The 18303-nt window shown below is 52.6% G+C and overlaps 2 protein-coding genes across 3 annotated transcripts in view; one reads left to right on the top strand and one right to left on the bottom strand.

Moving 5' to 3' along the window:
• Positions 1-2240, bottom strand: part of NRBP1 (nuclear receptor binding protein 1) — a 33998-nt gene extending 31758 nt beyond the window's left edge. The window contains exons 1-2 of the mRNA XM_082302728.1: positions 2180-2240; positions 1776-1995 (exon numbers count right to left, since the gene is read on the bottom strand). Of these exons, the coding sequence (XP_082158854.1) occupies positions 1776-1979 (204 nt within the window). The 5' untranslated portion in view covers positions 1980-1995; positions 2180-2240. The remainder of the gene's footprint in view (positions 1-1775; positions 1996-2179) is intronic.
• A 285-nt stretch (positions 2241-2525) lies between these two features.
• Positions 2526-17575, top strand: PPM1G (protein phosphatase, Mg2+/Mn2+ dependent 1G). 2 transcript variants are annotated; one of them, XM_082302748.1, is made up of 10 exons: positions 2526-2976; positions 7072-7141; positions 11632-11717; positions 12038-12170; positions 13500-13969; positions 14392-14529; positions 15291-15525; positions 16176-16305; positions 16446-16548; positions 16897-17575. In XM_082302748.1, the coding sequence occupies exons 1-10, from the start codon at positions 2857-2859 to the stop codon at positions 17089-17091; spliced, it is 1680 nt and encodes a 559-aa protein (XP_082158874.1). In that variant the 5' UTR covers positions 2526-2856; the 3' UTR covers positions 17092-17575. The 2 variants fall into 2 exon arrangements, with proteins under 2 accessions (XP_082158874.1, XP_082158875.1); XM_082302749.1 differs by lacking the exons at positions 2526-2976; positions 7072-7141 and adding an exon at positions 10567-10632.
• The last annotated feature ends 728 nt before the right edge of the window (positions 17576-18303 follow it).

Raw genomic sequence — 18303 nt, 5'->3', positions numbered from 1 at the left:
AAGAGTTTACTCCGGAGAGCAGATCAGCCCAAATACTTAAGACAGCAAAGAGAGTCTGATGTCATGCAGTTCAGGGAACAAAAGCCTCTCCACAAGCTGGGGGCTAATTGAGCCACAAATTCACATGTGAAACCCAGAGACAGGCCAGGATTTCACTGCAGGGTCACAGCTGCAGCTGAGGCCGCTCCCAGTCAGAAAATAATCTGTGCAGCCCTGATGAGTGAGGGCTTCAGCAGCAGCCCTGAGCTCACCCAGATCACTCAGCAACGGCCCCAATGCCCATCCCTCAACCTGTGGTGGTAGAGCAGAGCTCTGACCTCCACAGAGGCAGCCTGAAGCCATAAGACACTCATTTAGCTACGCCGAAATTTCAATGACTTTCTTGTGTCTGGGCCTTAATTTTTCTGCTGAGGGGGAACTGAAATCCAAAGAAAACACTAGAGCATCCCAAATCTTACTTGTCGTGTAGGAGAACGCAGGAACTCCTTTGTCTCTTTGTGTCAAAATGATCAGTACTAAATAAAACACATTGAAAAGATGACACAAACCAGCTTTGTTCTCCAGCATGTGCCCATTCAGTGCAGAGCAAGAGATAAAGCACTTCAGGTATGGAATATATTGTGAAGGACAGAACCAGAGCTTCACACTTCTTTAAAAAAACGGGAAAAGGAAACTTTTTTTTCAAATGTTAAAGCTACATTTGTAACCAATCTGCGGAGCTCTGCCAGAAAAGGCACATTCTGACCACACCATGCCATGGTTTGGCTCACGTTAAACCAAACCATGACAGCTCTCAGCAAGCAAAGGTGAAGAACTGCGGGGAATCCCTGACCTTACTTTGACCTCCAAATTTACATCAGAACAAATTACTCTCTCACCACCACTGGGGTTTGCACTGCCCTTTCTGCAGTGGTGGACAAAGCAGACAAACCCCTGTGCTTAGCCCCTGATTTGGCTGAGAAAAGCCCCATCAGCACTTGTGCCGCAGCGCTGGAGCAAGCACATTGCCTGACTGTCAGCACCTGCCAGGGCTGCACAGCCTGCCCAGCTAGGGCAGGGGCACTGTGCCAGCACAGAGCAGAAACCAGTTTGTGCAGACAGCCCCCAGGAAGAAAAACAGAGCCCAGCAACGTGCAGAAAAAAGGATATGTCCCAAACAACATGATCTAATCTCCTTGTGCCTTTACACACCACACTGCCAGCACATGCAATGAGCAGTGGGGTGCGGGTAGGACAGGCCAAGAAACAAGCCTGTGTGAGCTGACTCTGCTCTATCCTGACTGCAGACGACAAAGCAAACCAAAAGCGAGGATTCAAAAGCTGATGAGACCGGGTAACTGGCCCAAGTAGGTGGCCACCTCGGCAGCAGGTACCATCTACACTCCCCAGTGAACACCAAGAACTATCCAGTCATTCCTCTTTACCATTCCCAGAGCGAAAGATCTGTGAAACGCGATGCACACCGGGAGTGCCGGAGCCACTCCCTACTCCACAGCAGCAACAGCTGGCCGTGACACCGGCCTGCGGCAGGGGAAGACATCACTGGCTGCGCTCCAGCCGAGACGCTCCGGGCCCGAGGAATGGAAGCCCTGCGGCTGGCGAAGGGCCACCCATCTCCCTGCCTCCCGGGAGCCTGACGGACCCCCACTCTTGGGAGCGCTTATCCCGGGGACAGGTGGCAGGAGGAGCGGGGCGGGGGGCGGGACAAGCGGCCGCCCGGGCCCCGCCCGGGCTCCCCCGCAGTCCAGCTCCGGGAACCGGCCCCCGGCACTGACCTCCTCGCGCCGCTTCTGCCAGCGGCCGCACGGCGACTCCTCCAGGATCTCGGACTCGTCCTCGCTCTCCTCCTCCTCCTCCTCTGGGGGCGCCGCGGAAGTCACCGGCGCAGACACCGAGGTCATCCCCGGGCCAGATGAGGCGGGCTCCGGCTTGGGGTCGGAGCCGCTGCCGGGCACCTGCTTGGACTCGCCCTCCGACATGCTGCGGTCGCACACCCTACGGGAGAGGCGCGGTCCGTGAGGCGCGGTGGGGCGCCAGGCCTGACTGGGCCCGCCGGGCCGGACCGGGCCGCGCCCGCCGGGCCTGTCAGCCGGGACCACGCCCCAGGCCTGCCAGCGGCGCCCGACCTAGCCGGTCCCGGAGCGAGGCGGGGGGCGAGGGGCGGGAGCCACGCACTTACCGGGCCCGCGGCACCTCCCGGTCCCGAGCACGTCCCAGCCGCAACCGCCGCGCTGCGTAACGCGCCGTGCGGGGTGGGGCCTCTGCCGCAGCCAATCAGCGCCGCGAGTGGCGCGTCAGCACCCGCCAATGGCCGGCGGGCGGAGCTCCGCCGCGCCTCACACGACAGGGGGCGCCCTACGGAAAGGGCCCTGGGGGGTGGTGACTAGGGCGGGGCAGCCCTGCGCAGTAGCCAATGAGAGTGCGACAGGGGACCCGCAGAGTCGCTTATTGGCCGGTGGGCGTGACTGAGCCTATATAAGGCGCTGTGTGCGCGCGGACCCCTCATGGAAAGGGGCAGGGCGATATCACTGGCAGCTGTGAGCGTGCGCGGCTTTAGCTGTGTGCGTGGCCGCCTGCGGCGCCGGTGGCGGCATCGCCGGTCCCAAGTCCGCTGTTCCCCCGGAGGAGCCTCAGGGCAGGTCGAAGCCACCGGCGGGCCGTGTAGGTAGTCTCAGGGCGGAGCGGGCCGCGGTGCCGCTCTGGCCGCGCCTCTATGGTCGGCGCTTCCGGCCGCCGAGCTTCCGGCCGCGCGACTTCCGGTCGCCGCCCGCCGGTGCGAGGTCCCGCCGCCCCCGCACTCCGCCCGCGCCCCCCGGTCCGGTCCGGTCGCCGCCGACCGAGGCCGCCGCGGCCGCAATGGGCGCCTACTTGTCGCAGCCCAACACGGTGAAGAGCTCTGGGGACGGCGCTGGGCTCGGGCCGCGCCCGCTGCACTTCGGGTTCAGCGCCATGCAGGGATGGCGCGTCTCTATGGAGGTGAGGGGGTGAGGCTGGTGGGGCGGCGGCATTCACACCCGGCACTCCTCGGGGTCCTGCGCCGACAGGCCCCGACGGCGCCAAATAGCGAGGAGGTCCGGGGGCTCTCGGTCACCCCCTCCCTCCCGAGGCCGGGAGGGGCATTTTGCCTCTCCCGGTGCCGCCCCAGCCTTTCCCGAATTCCACACGGCAGCCGCGTGTTACGGCTCCTGCGGGGAGAGTCCCCCAGTGTCGTGGGGGACACGTGCGGTTGGATAAATCCCTGCGAGAAATGAGGAATTCGGGGTATAAAGCGAAGGAAGGAGCGTTTGGTGCTTGGGGTGAAGTCGTGAGTGAAAGCAAGTGGGAAATTATCAGGGGAAATGCCTGGTTTTCTTCTCTGAAGTGTCGGTGTCTTGCTGTGCTTCCTCCTTGTTTTTTTATTTATTTATACGAAAATTCGTAGGAAGAATTCTTACGGCTACTCTGTCTCCTTTTGCCAGTCCCGGCTTTGCTGGGCTCGTTGTGGGCAGATGAGCTACCACCAGACCCACACGTGGCTGAGGATCCAGGTGTTTGCCCGCATTCCCCTAGTGCAGGAGGCTGCAGGAACTGCTCTTAAAGCTCTTGGTTGGTGTGAGGGCAGTGTGGGGCTGCTGGCCCTGCAGCTCTGTGAACTTCAGACCCTCTGTGAGTACTAATAATGTGCTGGTTTGTTTTCCCTTCTGGGCAGCCAGCAAACAGCTGAATTCAGTAAGGATTAATCCTTGTCGCTGCAGCCACTACAGATACATCTCTCAGTGTCTGGTTTGTAGCCCTGTGGCTGGTTTGGTGAAATTGTCCCATTCAGGCTGTCAGATGTTGAATTTTTGCTGGTATGGATTTGTGAGCCATTTTGCCAGACACTTCACCACTTCTTGGAGTGGGACAGCAGTTGTACAGGTGACAAACTAGTGACAAGAGGTGTTTCCTCCTTTCTCTGTGTAAAACCCTGGGCTCTGGTTCTTGGGCTAGAAGAGGCAGAATTGGTGCTTGTGTTCTGAGATACGCTCAGAGTATGTGTGTGCCGAACTGGCTGACAGTATCTGAGCTGGTCCTTCCCAGTGACACATGGAGGGGGGAACTGATGGCACAGGGACACTCCTGGAGCACCGAGTGTAATCTCAAAGGCGATTAACGTGTGTGTAAGCGGCTAAATGCAGGCATGGCTCTGGCATCCCTTTGCACAGAGCTGGGATGTGTTAAGGAACCAGGCTGCGGTGAGGGAGAGCAGAATAGCCCTGATTTATAATGCTGGTGGGCTCACTCAGCCCTGCCACAGCTGGGACATGGCTCTAACCTCACTCACTTGAGGGCTGTCACTGGTACCTTTGCAGAGGCTGGACGAGGCCCCAAGCTGCAGATGTGAGTTCTGCACTACCCAACATCTCTGGCTTATCCCTACTGGCAGAGGCAGCACTGAGGCCATCAGTGTGGACATGATTTAGTTGAGTTATCCCAAGAAACAAGCAGACGGCAGGAGCTGAACCTGCTGCAGATTGCTTCTGAGAGCCTGATGGGAGAGCACACAGCTGAGCAGTCCATTTTCTTACATTCCAGTGCTCTGTGTTCTGCTCTCTGTCTTGTCTTGTTTTGTTTTTTCATTTTCTTCATATTCAATTGCACTTTCACCCTTCTGCAAGGCTTGGAGAAAGTTCTGAGCAAATGTTTGTGCTTAATGCTGTAGTTCTGTGTGTGTTGGTGAAGCCAGTCAGAGTTTGCACGTGGTAAGACACAGGTATTTTGGGTGTAACCTTGTACTTGTCACCTTGTACTTGGGTTTTAGGAGCCTTCCAGTGAGGTGGATGTACAGGGCTCTGAAGAAATACTGTGACTTAGTCCAGAGAGGTTGCTTTGGGAGTAAAGAAATGTTTGGGACAGATGAGGGACCCAAAGGATAAGGATACAAAAAAAAAAAATTATTAGGTACTAGAAGCAACAAAGAAAAGGGCTGAAGTCAGTTTTATGGTCCGGAGGAGTACTCTGGGATATAGCAGGAGGCACAGGATGTGGTTGGATGGGGCTTCTCCAAACTCTTTGCTCCTGTTTTGGCTGTACCCCCACAGTGAGACACCAACAGCCCAGTTTGCAGCTTCAATCCTCTCCCAGGCTCAGAATAAAAGCCCTTGCTTCAAAATATGGAGATTTGTTAAATTAACTCTCAGGTTAATTTATTAATTTGCCTACTCATTTCAACTGAATTGGATGTTTGATGTTTCAGACACACTGTTTTTCACCACTGTTACAGTAACCACTCAGGTGACTGGGGAAGAGTGAGGGATCCCAGAAGGTTGGATAGCAGGGAGCGGACTTTTGGAACCTTTGTGAACTCTTTCAGTGCACAGCATCCCAGTCACTGAGAGGACAGTCACTGCAACTCACTGGCCAGGGCTGGGGGCTGCGCTGGAGGCTGGTAACTGGCAGCACATGGTAGTTTTGCTGCTCTGCTCGTGGCATTGGCAATGCCAGGACCTGGCTTTGCCCTGTGTGCAGAGCCACCAGCACTTGTGCTTGGAGCAGGGCAGAGCAAGCGCCATGCACAGTGTGGGAGCTGAGCCCTCCCACCTGCATGTGCCAGTTGTGCCCATCTGCCCCCTTGGGATCGGGGCTCAATGAGGGGACAGATCAGGACAGGCTGCAGTGGGGGCTCAGCAAGGGCAATACAGACCATTTTTGGTGCCAGTGCTGAGTTTTCTCCACAGTAGCATTTGCATCTCCTTAATTACACTGCTATTTGGTCACCTGAGACTTATCCCAGTTACTGTGTTGATGGTTCACTGTCTCACTGGCTTCTGTGAATGCTCAGAAAAGTGAGCACTAAAATGCTGCTTCTTGGTTTATCCCTGTTTTCATTTGCTCTCTCCAGTGAGGGCTGGGGAAATTTCCTGCATTACCATTCAGTCATTACTCGTTTTGAACTCAGATGGTCACTTGCCTGTTCAGAAGCTCTTTTCATCCCAGTGCCAGCAGTTTCATTACAATGAGTGCTACAGAAACCCAGAACCTCTCTGTTCCTGTTTTCCTAAGCAAGGAATAAAGTTCTCTTCCACAAGATGCTGGAACTCTGGAGAGCAAAGAGACCTTATCCAAGGAACCTTAAAAAAAAAAAAAAAAAAAGCAGTAGAGCTCAGTGGTTGCTCGGCTGTGATCTAGTTCCGTGTGTGTATAAATTTTGGAATATTGTTGGCAGCATGGACACATCCAGATATTTGAGCCTGCTGTCTTGGAGTAAGCGCAGTGGTTTGGGGCAATTGTAGCACGTTTAAGGTGATGAACCACAGAAAAGATCGCGCTGTTGAACATATCACAGGATACATGTTCTTCCTGAACACAGGTGTGTGGGATGTGTCAGGTGGTGAGGTGATGAGTGAAGGTTAGACTTGAAGGAATGTCAGGAGGTTAGCTGAGCAGGGGAAGGGCTTAGCAGAAAGGTTCAGCCTGGCCATCTGTTCCAGGCTCTGCATTGCAATAGCCAAGGTGGGTTTGCCTGCTCAGAGAGGAAGGAGTTTAGGCTCTTGGCCGTAAAATCATGGGGGCACCTTCCTCAAAGCTGGCTGTTCCACAGAGACCTTATGGAGAGAACGCTGTGCAGCGTACATGGCTTGTGTTATTGACCTTTGTGTTTTGCCCAGAGATGGGAATGGAGCTAGGGAAGGGTCTGGAACACGAGTCTGATGAGGAATGGCTGAGAGAATTGGGGAGGGCTCAGCCTTGAGAAAAGGAGGATCAGGGGGACCTTCTCCCTCTCTACAACTCCTTGACAGGAGAGTGCAGCCAGGTGGGGGTCACGCTTGTCTCCCAGGAAACAAAGGATGGAAGAAGAGGAAACAGCCTTAAGCTGTGCCAGGGCAGGTGCAGGTTGACTATTGTGAGCAATTTCTTCATGGAAAGGTTTGTCCAGCCCTGGCACAGGGCATGTGGGGGCATGGGACAGCAGTTTGGGTTGGCAGTGCTGGGGCAATGGTTGGACTCAGTGGTGTCAAAGGGCTTTTCCAACCCAAACAAATCCATGGTTCTATGATTTTCTGTGGGTCTAATGCAATCCCTGTCATTCCAGACTTTTGCTCTCTCTTTCAGGATGCCCACAACTGCATTCCCGAGCTGGACAGTGAAACAGCCATGTTCTCTGTCTACGATGGACATGGAGGTAACTGCGTCCGCTTTGCTCTGTCCTGTCCTTCAGTGTGACCCCTCTGGGCTGTCCATGGCTGCTGGGGCATCCATCTATTGTTAGGAATTCTGCTCTTTGATGGGAAGCATTTTGTTTGATAGATACCATCAAGAGAGGTTCTGAACCTCTTAGGGGTCCTAGAAGGAAGGTCAGGGTTTGATCTGAAATTGAAATCAGATTTGTATTCCATTTTTTGTACCTTTTGAGAATGACTGTTTTTGTGGTGGATAAGCTGGGCAGGAAAGTCACAGAAGAAAAAGTGGTAAGAAAAATCACCTGAGATTGACTCTAGGCAGTGTGTTCTGGTGGTTGCCCAAGAAAAGACTGAAAATCAAAACAGGCAGATCCATTCCCCAGGTAAGGGCTCCTTAAACTGGAGATTGCAGCCATTCCATCCTGGAGACGTGCTGGAGTCTTCTGGATGAACTACCTCTTCGTGAATTCATCCAATTGCATTTTAAGAAGGTTTCTATGTTTGGTGATTGTTTGCACTGTGCATTTTGCATTGAATCATTATTTGAAACAGATATGGTTAAATCTGCTGCCTGATCATTTCACTGCAGTATCCATGACACAAGGAATAATCACTCTGGTAGTACTTTTCACTTTTGCTATTTTGGACTCCATGTCTTTTTTTCCAGTCAGAGGAGCCCTAGGCTTGTCTCTGCTTGTATGACTGAATATTGCTATTACATATTATTGCTAATATTACTACAGAATTTCCTCGGCCAGTATCATGTAAGAGCTCAAGATCCTGCTGTTAAATCTTGCAAATTATTTTAATTTTGATCATCCTGAGTGATCCATCATGCTTTACTGACATCTTTTCCTGCTAATTTATGTAGATGTTGAACAACATAGCTTTTCAAGGAGCTCTCCCAGTGGCCATTCTCCATTCTGAAAACTGCTCCTATCCAACCTCCCTGCTTTTCTTGTGGCAGCTTAGTATGGAAAACATTTGATGATTTATTTGAAAGCTCTTTGAAAATCTGTGTGGAGTAGATTAACTGAACTGCCTGTTTCCTCCTGTTCATTGGCTCTGTAACACAGGGGCCAGTTTGTGACTGTCACTGCTGCGAATATATCAAGTAGCTCTTCCAAAGATGTTGTCTCAGTCTGAAGAATGTATTTCATGTTCTGAAATTATTTTTTTCCTGAACTTCTTCTTAGAGTGTGCAGATACCCATGTGGAACAGTCACTGATGTCCTGAAGGGTATCTTTGAGAACGTGGGGATGATGGGTTGGTGCTGAAAGGCAGAGAATGACAAGGAAATGGGATGTAGGGGTCAGGAGCTGCTCACCTCGGGAACTGTTTGTGTGTGTCAGGCAAAAATAGAGATAAGGAGCATCTACCAAAAATGGGTCAAGAATGACTAGTATCAAACCATCTATTCTCCTCTGAGCTCAATGTGTTGGTTTCTCAGCTGCCAAGGTCTTACTCCATGGGTTTTAGAGAGACTTTGGACACTCATGACATTCCTGTTAGTGTAGGACATGAAGTATTGTGTTTAGGATTCTTAAATACAATAGGGAAGATTCAAGGTAGACATTAGGGAAAGGCATGGAATGGCAAAGCACTGGCGTGAGTTTCTAACTCATATTTTAGATTTCTAGTGATTGAATCTCTACAGCTCTTCCTAGACAAACCGTATCAGGAAGGGTGTGGATATAGTTGAATCTGATTTAGACTAACAGCTTTTGCCCATCCCTACTATCGTGTGATTTCATTAATGCATTAGTTCTTCAGTTTGAAACAATTTCTCAGGTCTCTCCCATGCAAGAGTAAGGTTTTGGGTGGGAACCTTGCTAAGCTTTATTATCTGCCAGTGTAAAAACTGAATTTAGCTTCTCTTCTGTACCTTGCTCATCTCTCAGCCTGAAACTCTCCAGTAAGCTTCCTGCTCCAGATAAGTTGGGAAAAGTTATTATTGTGTTATTTGAAAAAGGGTGAGTTTGGGGGTTCTTTTACATATTAGTATTTTCTATTTCATTCATTAGTTTTTCTCTTATGTTTCCCCCTTGTGGACAAGCTTTCCAGTACTTGAAAGATGCTGCTGGGCCAGTTTTTTTGCCTTCCCCAGCTTCTTTTTTATGTGCTCTGGTCTTCCCTGCCCCCAGATTCTGGAGAATGATATTTGGGCACTCTGCCCCTTGAGGCAGGGGGGGTGTGTTTGATCAGTCTCTATTGCTGTCTACTTGTGCTTTAGCCTTTCTTTTAATAATGCATCTTCATTGACATGTATCTTGCATTGCTCGTCTGTCTTGAAGTTTATTTTTCTCTCTTTGTTGTTTTCTTTTTCACTATTTTTAAAAAATTATTATTACTGTTATTGTTTTAAACTTCTCTCAACTCAAGGGTTTCCTGCCTTTTACTCTTCCAATCCACTCCCCGGTTCCACGAGAGGTGGGCAAGGGGCTGGGTGGTGCTTAGTTGCCATCTGGGGTTAAATCACCACAGTCCTTTCTTGGCACCCACCATGGGGCTGGAAGGGTTGGAGCTAGTAATGGATAGACCAGAGCATGTTAGAGGGGATTTGTATCTGTTAACAGCTGCAGGTCACAATGGTGGCTCAGGTGTTCCCAAGAGCCGTTTACCTGACCCACACCAGACTCTTTTTTTGTGCTGTACCTGTTAAAGGCTGGTGTTGGGTCCTGCTCTTTGCTGGGCTCTGCAGTGATTAGTGGTGTTTGACTGAGAGATCTGTTACTCCAACACTGACCTTGAGCCTCATCTGCCATTTGGGCTCTGCACTGAGGTCATCACTATCCTTCAGGTTCCATCTCATGGAGACAACAATTTTTCGTCTTCCTCCAAGAGGTTTTTTTTTGGAGAAAACACAGAATGGTCAAGGCCTCACAACTCTCACAGGCAAGACTTTCTTCCTAATATCCCATCTAACACTGCCCTCTGTCAATGTGGAGCCATTCCCACTTGTCCTGTCACTCTAGGCCCTTATCACAGGTCCTCTCCAGTGTTCCCAGGTCAGACCCAGTCTCTTTGTTCCCTGGATCTGTACCATGGAATGTTTTGCAGCACTGTGTAGCAGCAGCCATTTTGCTGTTTCTGTTCTCTCTCAATGACCACTTGATCCCTTCTCTGCAGGTACATTGGAAAAGTCCCTTGTCTGCTCTTTCTGTCTTTCTCCCAAATCTCCTTACTTCTCCACTTCCCACTGCATTCCCTTTGCTGAACTGTTGGCTGGCTGCTGCTTTCCCCTCTCTTCCCTTGCTTCCCCATTCCTTCACAGAGCTTTGCTCCTGCCCGCACAACTCTTCGCCATGCCCAGCTGCCCGCACAGTTTCTGTTGGGCTCGGAGAAGGGCAGGGAAGTTGGGATGTGCAGCAGGAAGATCAGGAGTTGTGTGGCTGGTCCATCCTGTGAAAGACCCTCTGTGTGAAAATGGTCCTGTAGCCCAAAGGAAAGGAGCCCACATGGCCCACAGCCACAGGAAAGCCCCAGGTGCAGGTAGGCTCTGGAATGCTGTGCCCAGCCACCCACACTGCAACTTCTTTGTACTATGACAGGGAATGACTGGTCCAACACAGCCTCAAGATGTTTCTGGATCCTGCAGTGGGACCCTCCACCTGCCTGCAGCTTGCCCTGTTCCTCTTTCTGTGCAGTCATTTCATTTGTTTATCAGTTTCTGGTTCTAATTTTTCTTCTTCGTGAGGTGTGAGCCACGTTCCTGTGTCCTACATCTCACACTACTCTTTCTGGCCCTGTTCAAGATAATCTACAGAAATGCATTATCCCTCACTATTTACTCTTCCTTCTCTCTTAGTAGCATCTTCAGGTTCTAAACAAATCCCTCCCATGCCCTATTCCATACCTGACACTGTTACTTAGCAAGCTGGGGGAGTTTCTGGCTTCTAAAAATCTATCAGCTGCTCTAGGATGAGCACTTGAGTTGTTTCTCAGTCCTGGTTATCCCCTGTGCTCTCAGCACAGTGTTCTGGCTGCTGTTTATCTTGCTGTGCTCTTTCCTGTACCAAGGTGACTGCCCTGTCTCCTGAAAGGTTCATCTAAATCTCTGGGATCTCATTGCCATTAGTCTGGAACACACACTAGAACACAGAACACTTTTTATGTGCTCACTGCATGTTGGTAATGCTCCAAGGGAGTCTACAGTGAGCAAAAGCTTCCCTTCTGCTTTCACTGACATGTGAAATTAAAGATTTCCAGGTAGGCTGGACCTAAAGAGTCAGCCTAAATGTCATTGTGGGCCTGAGCTCCCTCTTGGGAAGCTCCCAGCATTGGCCAAACCTGCTGGTTTGGGGCTCTTTGAGGTTTGCTGGGGCCATCTGCACATCCTACTGGGAAGGTGTGAGCGGGATCCCCAGACTCAGCTGCTGTGTTACCATTCTGTGACACAGCTCTGGTTTGTGTCCCAGGATTTACCTTGGGAATTCAGCAGGTTCTGTCTGGAAGGATCAGCCTCTTTAAATAGTTTTTCCTCTTTTTCAGGAGAAGAAGTTGCCCTGTATTGTGCCAAGTACCTGCCTGAGATCATCAAAGACCAGAAGGCCTACAAAGAAGGCAAACTGCAAAAGGTAAGGAGCCAACTCTGCCCTGGGCTAAGTGCCAACAGAGAGGAAAGCCCTTGTGTTGGGTGTGGGTTGTCCAGGGAGGTGATGGAGTCTCCATTCTTGGAGCTGTTCAGAATCTGGGCATAGTCCTGGGCAGCTGACTCTGGGTGTCCCTGCTGGAGCAGGGGGTGAGATCAGGAGAACCCTGTAGGGCCCTGCCAGCTGCAGCCATGCTGTGATTTGTTATGGTGTGCAAGCTGGAAGAGACTGGATTGCACAGTATGGCTGGCAGGCATCCCGTAGGGAAGGGGCAGCTGCTCACTCTTGTCTGTGTTCACACACAGGCCCTGGAAGATGCATTCTTGGCCATTGATGCCAAGCTCACCACAGAGGAGGTGATTAAGGAGCTCTCTCAAATGGCTGGGCGGCCACAGGACGATGAAGATGAGAAGGAGAAAGTTGCTGATGAAGATGATGGTAAGTCAGATGCCACTGAACAGACAAGGCTGCAGCTGCAGGACAGGGGTGTATTGCAGGAGGGTCAGGTCTCCTTGGGCACAAAGTTTTCTGTCCCAGTTTCTCAGTTAAATTTTGGCCAAGTTGAGCTTCTGCCCCTTAGTATTGTCCATGGCTTTGGGCTGGTGCTAGGAAAACCCTTATCCATTTGGGAGCCTAATGCTGTGGATAACAAAACAGCCTGCCACCATTTTCTATAGAACTTCCTCCATGGTTTGCAGGGTTCCAGGATGTGTCAGGAACTCTGAGCTGGGCTCAGTTGTGGAAGGGAAATGATGTGTGCAGTGCTCAGCTCTCCATGGCTGGTGGCAGCCACCAGCTGCAGGTAGGATTGAAGCAGATCCCAGTCTCTTCAGCAATTCTTCTTCCCACAAAGAAGCAAGTGTTCACCAGCAAGTGGTTGCCAGCCCAGGAAGTGTTTCCTGGGGTGGAATGCTGTGCTGCTCTTGCTGAGTACCTTGTGACCAGCCTTGAGGCAGATGCAAGGTGATCCTGTCACTTTGAACAATATGTCAGTCTGAAAATGCTGAATTTGTTGGTTGTTTTTCTCCAGGTGACAGGGATGAAGTGGGTGGCTGGTTGGTTGGGTTTTTCTTTCTTCCTGTTCTGTATTTTCAGGAGCATGTTTTCCTTTGGGGATTAAATAGCAAAGCAAACTATCAGTAGGGACGCAGTGGTCTTTGGCTCACGGTCATTGTGGAAAGGCATCCCACTTTCTGTCTAGTCCCATTTGGGAGATGCCCAAAGCTGGGCTCTCACCTGTTGAACCTGTCAAAATGATGGTTGGTGGGGATCCCTGAGGTATTTCAAGCCCGTGGAGCAGCTGTTCTCTTGTTCCCAGCTGCAGCATTAGTGACCAAACCTGCACATGGAAGTGGTGACTCTGCTTCCCTGTGGCTCCCAAGGAGCCTATGCTTGGGAAAGTGAGGCTCTGCCCCCCAGCCACACACCTGATGTGAACACTGTGCTACCACCAGCCCTTACACCTGATGTAAATACTCTGTGGTGCTCTCAGCTGGCCAGGGAGCACTGGGTTTGGGGCAATGGGGGCACTGGCAGGCTGCACTGTGGTCAAAACTGTGGCCCTGCTGTTCCCATTCTGCTCACCTATAGCACCTGGGAGCTGTGGGAGGGCACAGGCCTGGCTGTGTGCTCAGAGTCAGTCTAGGGAGCACTGCTGGAACTCTGCCAGCAGCAGCCTCAGCTGGGGCAGCTCACCACAGGACCCAGTGGGGTGGGTATCCTGCTCTCTGACCCTCTCTCATTGTCCCCTCCCTTTTCCATTTGCAGTGGATAATGAGGAAGCTGCTCTTCTGCATGAAGAAGCCACAATGACCATTGAGGAGCTTCTCACACGTTATGGACAAAACTGCACCAAGAACCTTAAAGCCAAGTCTGTAGCTGCAGCTGGGGATAACGCTGTGGAGGGGACAGGCAAGCAGCATGATGGGGAGTCAAATATGAATGGAGAGGCTGACCCAGGGGAGCTTCCCGACCACAAGGAGAGGAAGAACGGGAAGCCAGACGAAGAAATCACGGGTATTTCCTCCACCTCAGACAAAGCCAGCGCTGGAGGCAACAGCCCTGCTCTGCAGAAGCCTGAACTAGGCAAAGGTGACGAGGCCGTCACCTCTTCTACTGGGGAGGCCGGGCCCTCCTGCTCCTCTACGGGAAAGCCCCAGCGCACAACCAAATCCAAATTTTTTGAGGACAGTGAGGATGAGTCAGATGAGGTTGAGGAAGAGGAGGAAGACAGTGAGGTAGGAAACAGCACTGGCACAGAGTGGCCTTCTGGCTGGGCAGAATGCATTGCTTATGGTGGTACTTGAGACGAGCCTCTGGCTCATCCTAGGTGTGTTCCTAGGAGCAGGTGTTTCAGGCTGATCCTTTGAGGCCATCCCATGGGAATGTTTGGGATTGTTGAGCTAACCCCGAAGGACACACACTCATCCTGCAGCGGCCATAGCTGATAGCCCTTGGTCCTGCTGCATGCACCATCCCTTCATCCCCTGCTATAATGATACCAGCTGCTCTGGTTGTAGCCATCAAGTGTGGGGGACACATGGCAGGTCACCTCACACCTCTGGGGGAACTGACCATTGGTCCCCAGGATGGAGGGACCAGTGGGGGGACAGCACCAAGTGTCCTGTGTGACTCCTGTGGTATCTCTCCCTTCTTGTAGGAATGCAGTGAGGATGAGGATGGTTACAGCAGTGAAGAGGCAGAGAATGAAGATGATGAAGATGACACTGAAGAAGCAGAGGAGGATGAGGATGAAGAGGAGGAAATGTTGTTGCCTGGCATGGAGGGGAAAGAGGAGGTGTACACCCTGGTTTCGTGTTCTGCAGCTTAGTGTGGAGCCAGGGGCACTTGGGAGACTCAGCTAGGGGTTTTTCCTGTTCAGGTGGGGATAGAACACCCTGTGCCCTTGGCTGGGGCTGAGGGAGCTGCTGACAACATGGGTTTGTGCAAAAGCTGAGGGATGGGCCTGGACAGCAGGTTGAGATCAAAGAGGCTGAGCCTGTTGCTGGGTGTGAGGTGCTTGGAAAGCAGTGTGGGGGGAGAGCATGGGGCAGGAACAGGAGAGCTCTGCTGGCACCACTGCTCTGGAGCGCAGTATCACTCCTCACCAGGCCTGTGGCTCTTCAGCCCTTGACAGCGTAATCAGGCAGGCCAGGGACCCAGGAGGTCAGGTAAAAGGGACATGGCTTCCAAGGTGCCAATTTCTCCCTTTGGGGAGATGTCCTGACTTGAAGTGAGGATGTGCTCGAGCTGGGCTGGGGCTGGAATTAGCACATTAGAGTGGAGGGGACAGACATATGGAACACTAGAGAGTCCTGACCCACTGAGCTGCATGAGACTGGGATGGAGGTGTTGCCTAACCCTGCCCTTCAGTGAACACACTCCTGGTGTTTCCCACTTCCCTCGGGCTTTCTCCATTGTTTCATGTGTGCTTATGGGGTGAGATGCATCATCTTGGGATCTGGGACACTGCTGGGGCTGTGCAGCTGGTGCTGGTTCCCTTAGGGACCTGACACGGAGACAGAGAAAGGAATCTCACCAAAATTCTGTCTCTGGCAGCCTGGCTCGGACAGCGGGACTACCGCTGTTGTGGCGCTGATCCGGGGCAAGCAGCTGATTGTGGCCAATGCTGGGGACTCGCGCTGTGTCGTGTCGGAGGGTGGCAAGGCTGTCGACATGTCGTACGACCACAAGCCAGAGGATGAGGTGGAGCTGGCCAGGATAAAGAATGCTGGTGGCAAGGTCACCATGGACGGAAGGGTGAACGGTGGCCTCAACCTCTCCAGGGCCATTGGTAAGCAGGAGGAAGGATGCTGGCAGGCCTGGCCTTGGAGTGCTGACCTCAGGATAGCCAAGCTGACAGCAGTGCCAGCCACTGAGGTTACACAACACTGGCATTCCCACCTGCTATTTTGTGGTGGCCCTGGAAGTCCCTTCATAGGATGATTCCAGATAAGCTGCTAGCCAGAGCTGAGGGCCAGTTTTCTCAAGTGAACTTTGAATCAGAAAAGGAACCCTGGAGTGTTTTGGATGGGAAGAGACCTTAAAGCTCAACCTCTTCCAGCCCCTGCCATGGGCAGGGACACCTTCATTAGAGCAGGTTGTCGCAGGCCCCATCCAGCCTGGCCTTGAACACTTCAGGGATGGGGCAGCCACAGCCTCTGCAGAGGTGACAGGTGCTCTGTGCTGTTGGCCCAGGAGGTGGGGAAGGGGCACTCGGTTTGGAGTAAAGAGAGTCTGAGCTGGCCAAGGCCCCTCTTCCCTGGGCTTGCCAGAGCTTACACGTGGAACCTGCAGTGGTTCCTCTGCTCATGGCCACAGCCTGATCCAGATTGTGGGAGCACTCACTGATCCCACTGGGAATGCCCTGTGGCAAGGCAGTGCTGTTCACTGTCGAGGGCAGGCAGCACTGCCTGTGCCCAGACATCTTCCTCCCCACCACAGGGGATCACTTCTACAAGCGGAACAAGAACCTCCCTCCAGAAGAGCAGATGATCTCTGCCTTGCCTGACATCAAAGTGCTGACAATAAACGATGACCACGACTTCATGGTCATTGCCTGTGATGGAATCTGGTGAGTGGTGAGGGAGCTGTTGTGCCTCTGGGGCATCACTGCTCTAGCCTTTCCCCAGAGCTGGGTATGAGGAAGGCCTGTTGGGGACACTATGGCATGTGTGCTCCCTTTGCCTGCCTTTCTGACTCTCTGCTCTGCAGGAATGTGATGAGCAGCCAGGAAGTGGTAGATTTCATCCAGTCAAAGATCACCCAGAAGGATGAGAATGGAGTCCTGCGGCCACTCTCCTCAATTGTAGAAGAGGTAAGATCGGGAGCTCTGCTGTCCCTCCAGCAATGTGGTGTTTCCGTGTCCCAGCTCGGTGCCTGGCTCTGCCCTCCCGCTCCCTCAGATGGGTTCCCTGGGCACTCCAGCCAGTGTCTGACCTCAGGGGTGCTGTCCAGCCAAAGGAGTTTCTGCCCACATTCAGAAACCTGGGCCTGCCAAGGCTATCTCTGTCCCTTGTCCAGTGGGAACAGCATTTGATGACTCCTGCACAGGTCTGGCCTGGCAGCCCCTGAGCCACTGTCAGATGCCGGAATGGGCCCAGTGCCTCAGGGTGGTCCCAGTGTGTATCTGTTCTCTCTGCTGACTTGCCCTGTCCCTCCCCAGCTGCTGGATCAGTGCTTGGCTCCAGACACCTCAGGGGATGGCACCGGCTGCGATAACATGACCTGCATCATTATCAGCTTCAAACCCCGTAACACACACCCACCTGCTGAGAGTGGGAAGCGGAAACTGGGGGAGGCAGCAGCACCAGCGGAGGAGAACGGTGGGGACAGCACCAAGAAGGCCAAACTGGAGTAGCAGTGCCCACCTGGGGACTGGGCTGTGCTCACCAGACTCTCGTTTCTTACCCATGCTGAACTCAAGACTCCAAGTCTTGTCCTTTTTTTAGCCTTAGCAGAGGCCTTGTTTGTCCGTGTCCTGGTCGGGGGGTGGGGGCGGGTCTGGTTAGCAAGGGCATGTCGCACTGTTCATCCGTAACCATTCCAGAGAGGGAGTGAGGATGGAGCTGCGCCTGGGAGCGCTGCATCGCAGAGTCCGTGGTGAGGAGGAGGATGTCCCCCACATTGTCTCCATGTGGTTGTTGCCATTTCTGTGCCTGTGAATTTCTGTTCAGAGGGAAGAACTTTTTCACTGTTGAGGTTTTTTTAATCTGCACCCAATTATTTAAGGCCCTTTCTGTTTTTATTTGTGAAACAATCTGGTGGTGGTGCTGCGGCCACCCCATGTTCAGTTGTACACTTTCAATCAATACTTTTTTCAAACTAAAAGACCAGAAAATACAGGTGTGGTCTTGGTCCTTGGTTCTTTCCTGGAGGGGGAGGTGAGGAAGGTGGGGTGGGGAGGAGAACATTTGTCCCTGTGGTCTTGGATTACAGCAAGGCTTTGGCCTGTGGCTCCCAGTTTCCCCAGGGTAGCTCTTCTGAGGAGTCTCACACAGAGCAGACGTGAGGCTCCGGAGACAGTCTGTGTCTGCTGGAGGGATAGGGGTGCCAGTCATGCCCCTGAGCTCACCTGCCTACAGCACCCATAGAGCTGCACCTTCTGTCAAGGTGTGTCAAGAGGCAGCTCCTCCCTGATGCACGGCTCATACAAGGGCTGTCAATACCTGTGTCTGTTCCTGCAGGAGTGAAGTCCCTGAGCTGTAAAACACTGATGGAAGGGTGGGCTATACAGGTGGGCTCTCCCTGTGTACCAGAAAGAGCCCATGCACCCGGCAAACCACTGGAAAAGAAGAGTACTCTGTAGTGATCCATTATTTCTTTTCTTTTTACACACAACTGGCCCCTTTTATGTCTGTTTCCCGCATTTGTTCTTTCCCCCAGTCCCTCCTTCCCCCACAGCCTGGAGCTGTCCCACCTGCCCCAGGATTCCATGGGAGCCACAAGCTCTGTGGGCAGCACATTGCTGCCAGGAGCGGGGTCTCACTGGCCCCCAGACCTCGGGCACCCCTGTCTCTGACCATCCTGGGGTCCCCGTGGCAGCCAGGCCAGAGCCTCCACTGGCTCTGCA

Source organism: Coloeus monedula, assembly GCF_965178545.1.
Source record: "Coloeus monedula genome assembly, chromosome: 2".
Lineage (NCBI taxonomy): Eukaryota > Metazoa > Chordata > Aves > Passeriformes > Corvidae > Coloeus > Coloeus monedula.
This window is presented reverse-complemented; position numbering and strand designations above follow the sequence as displayed.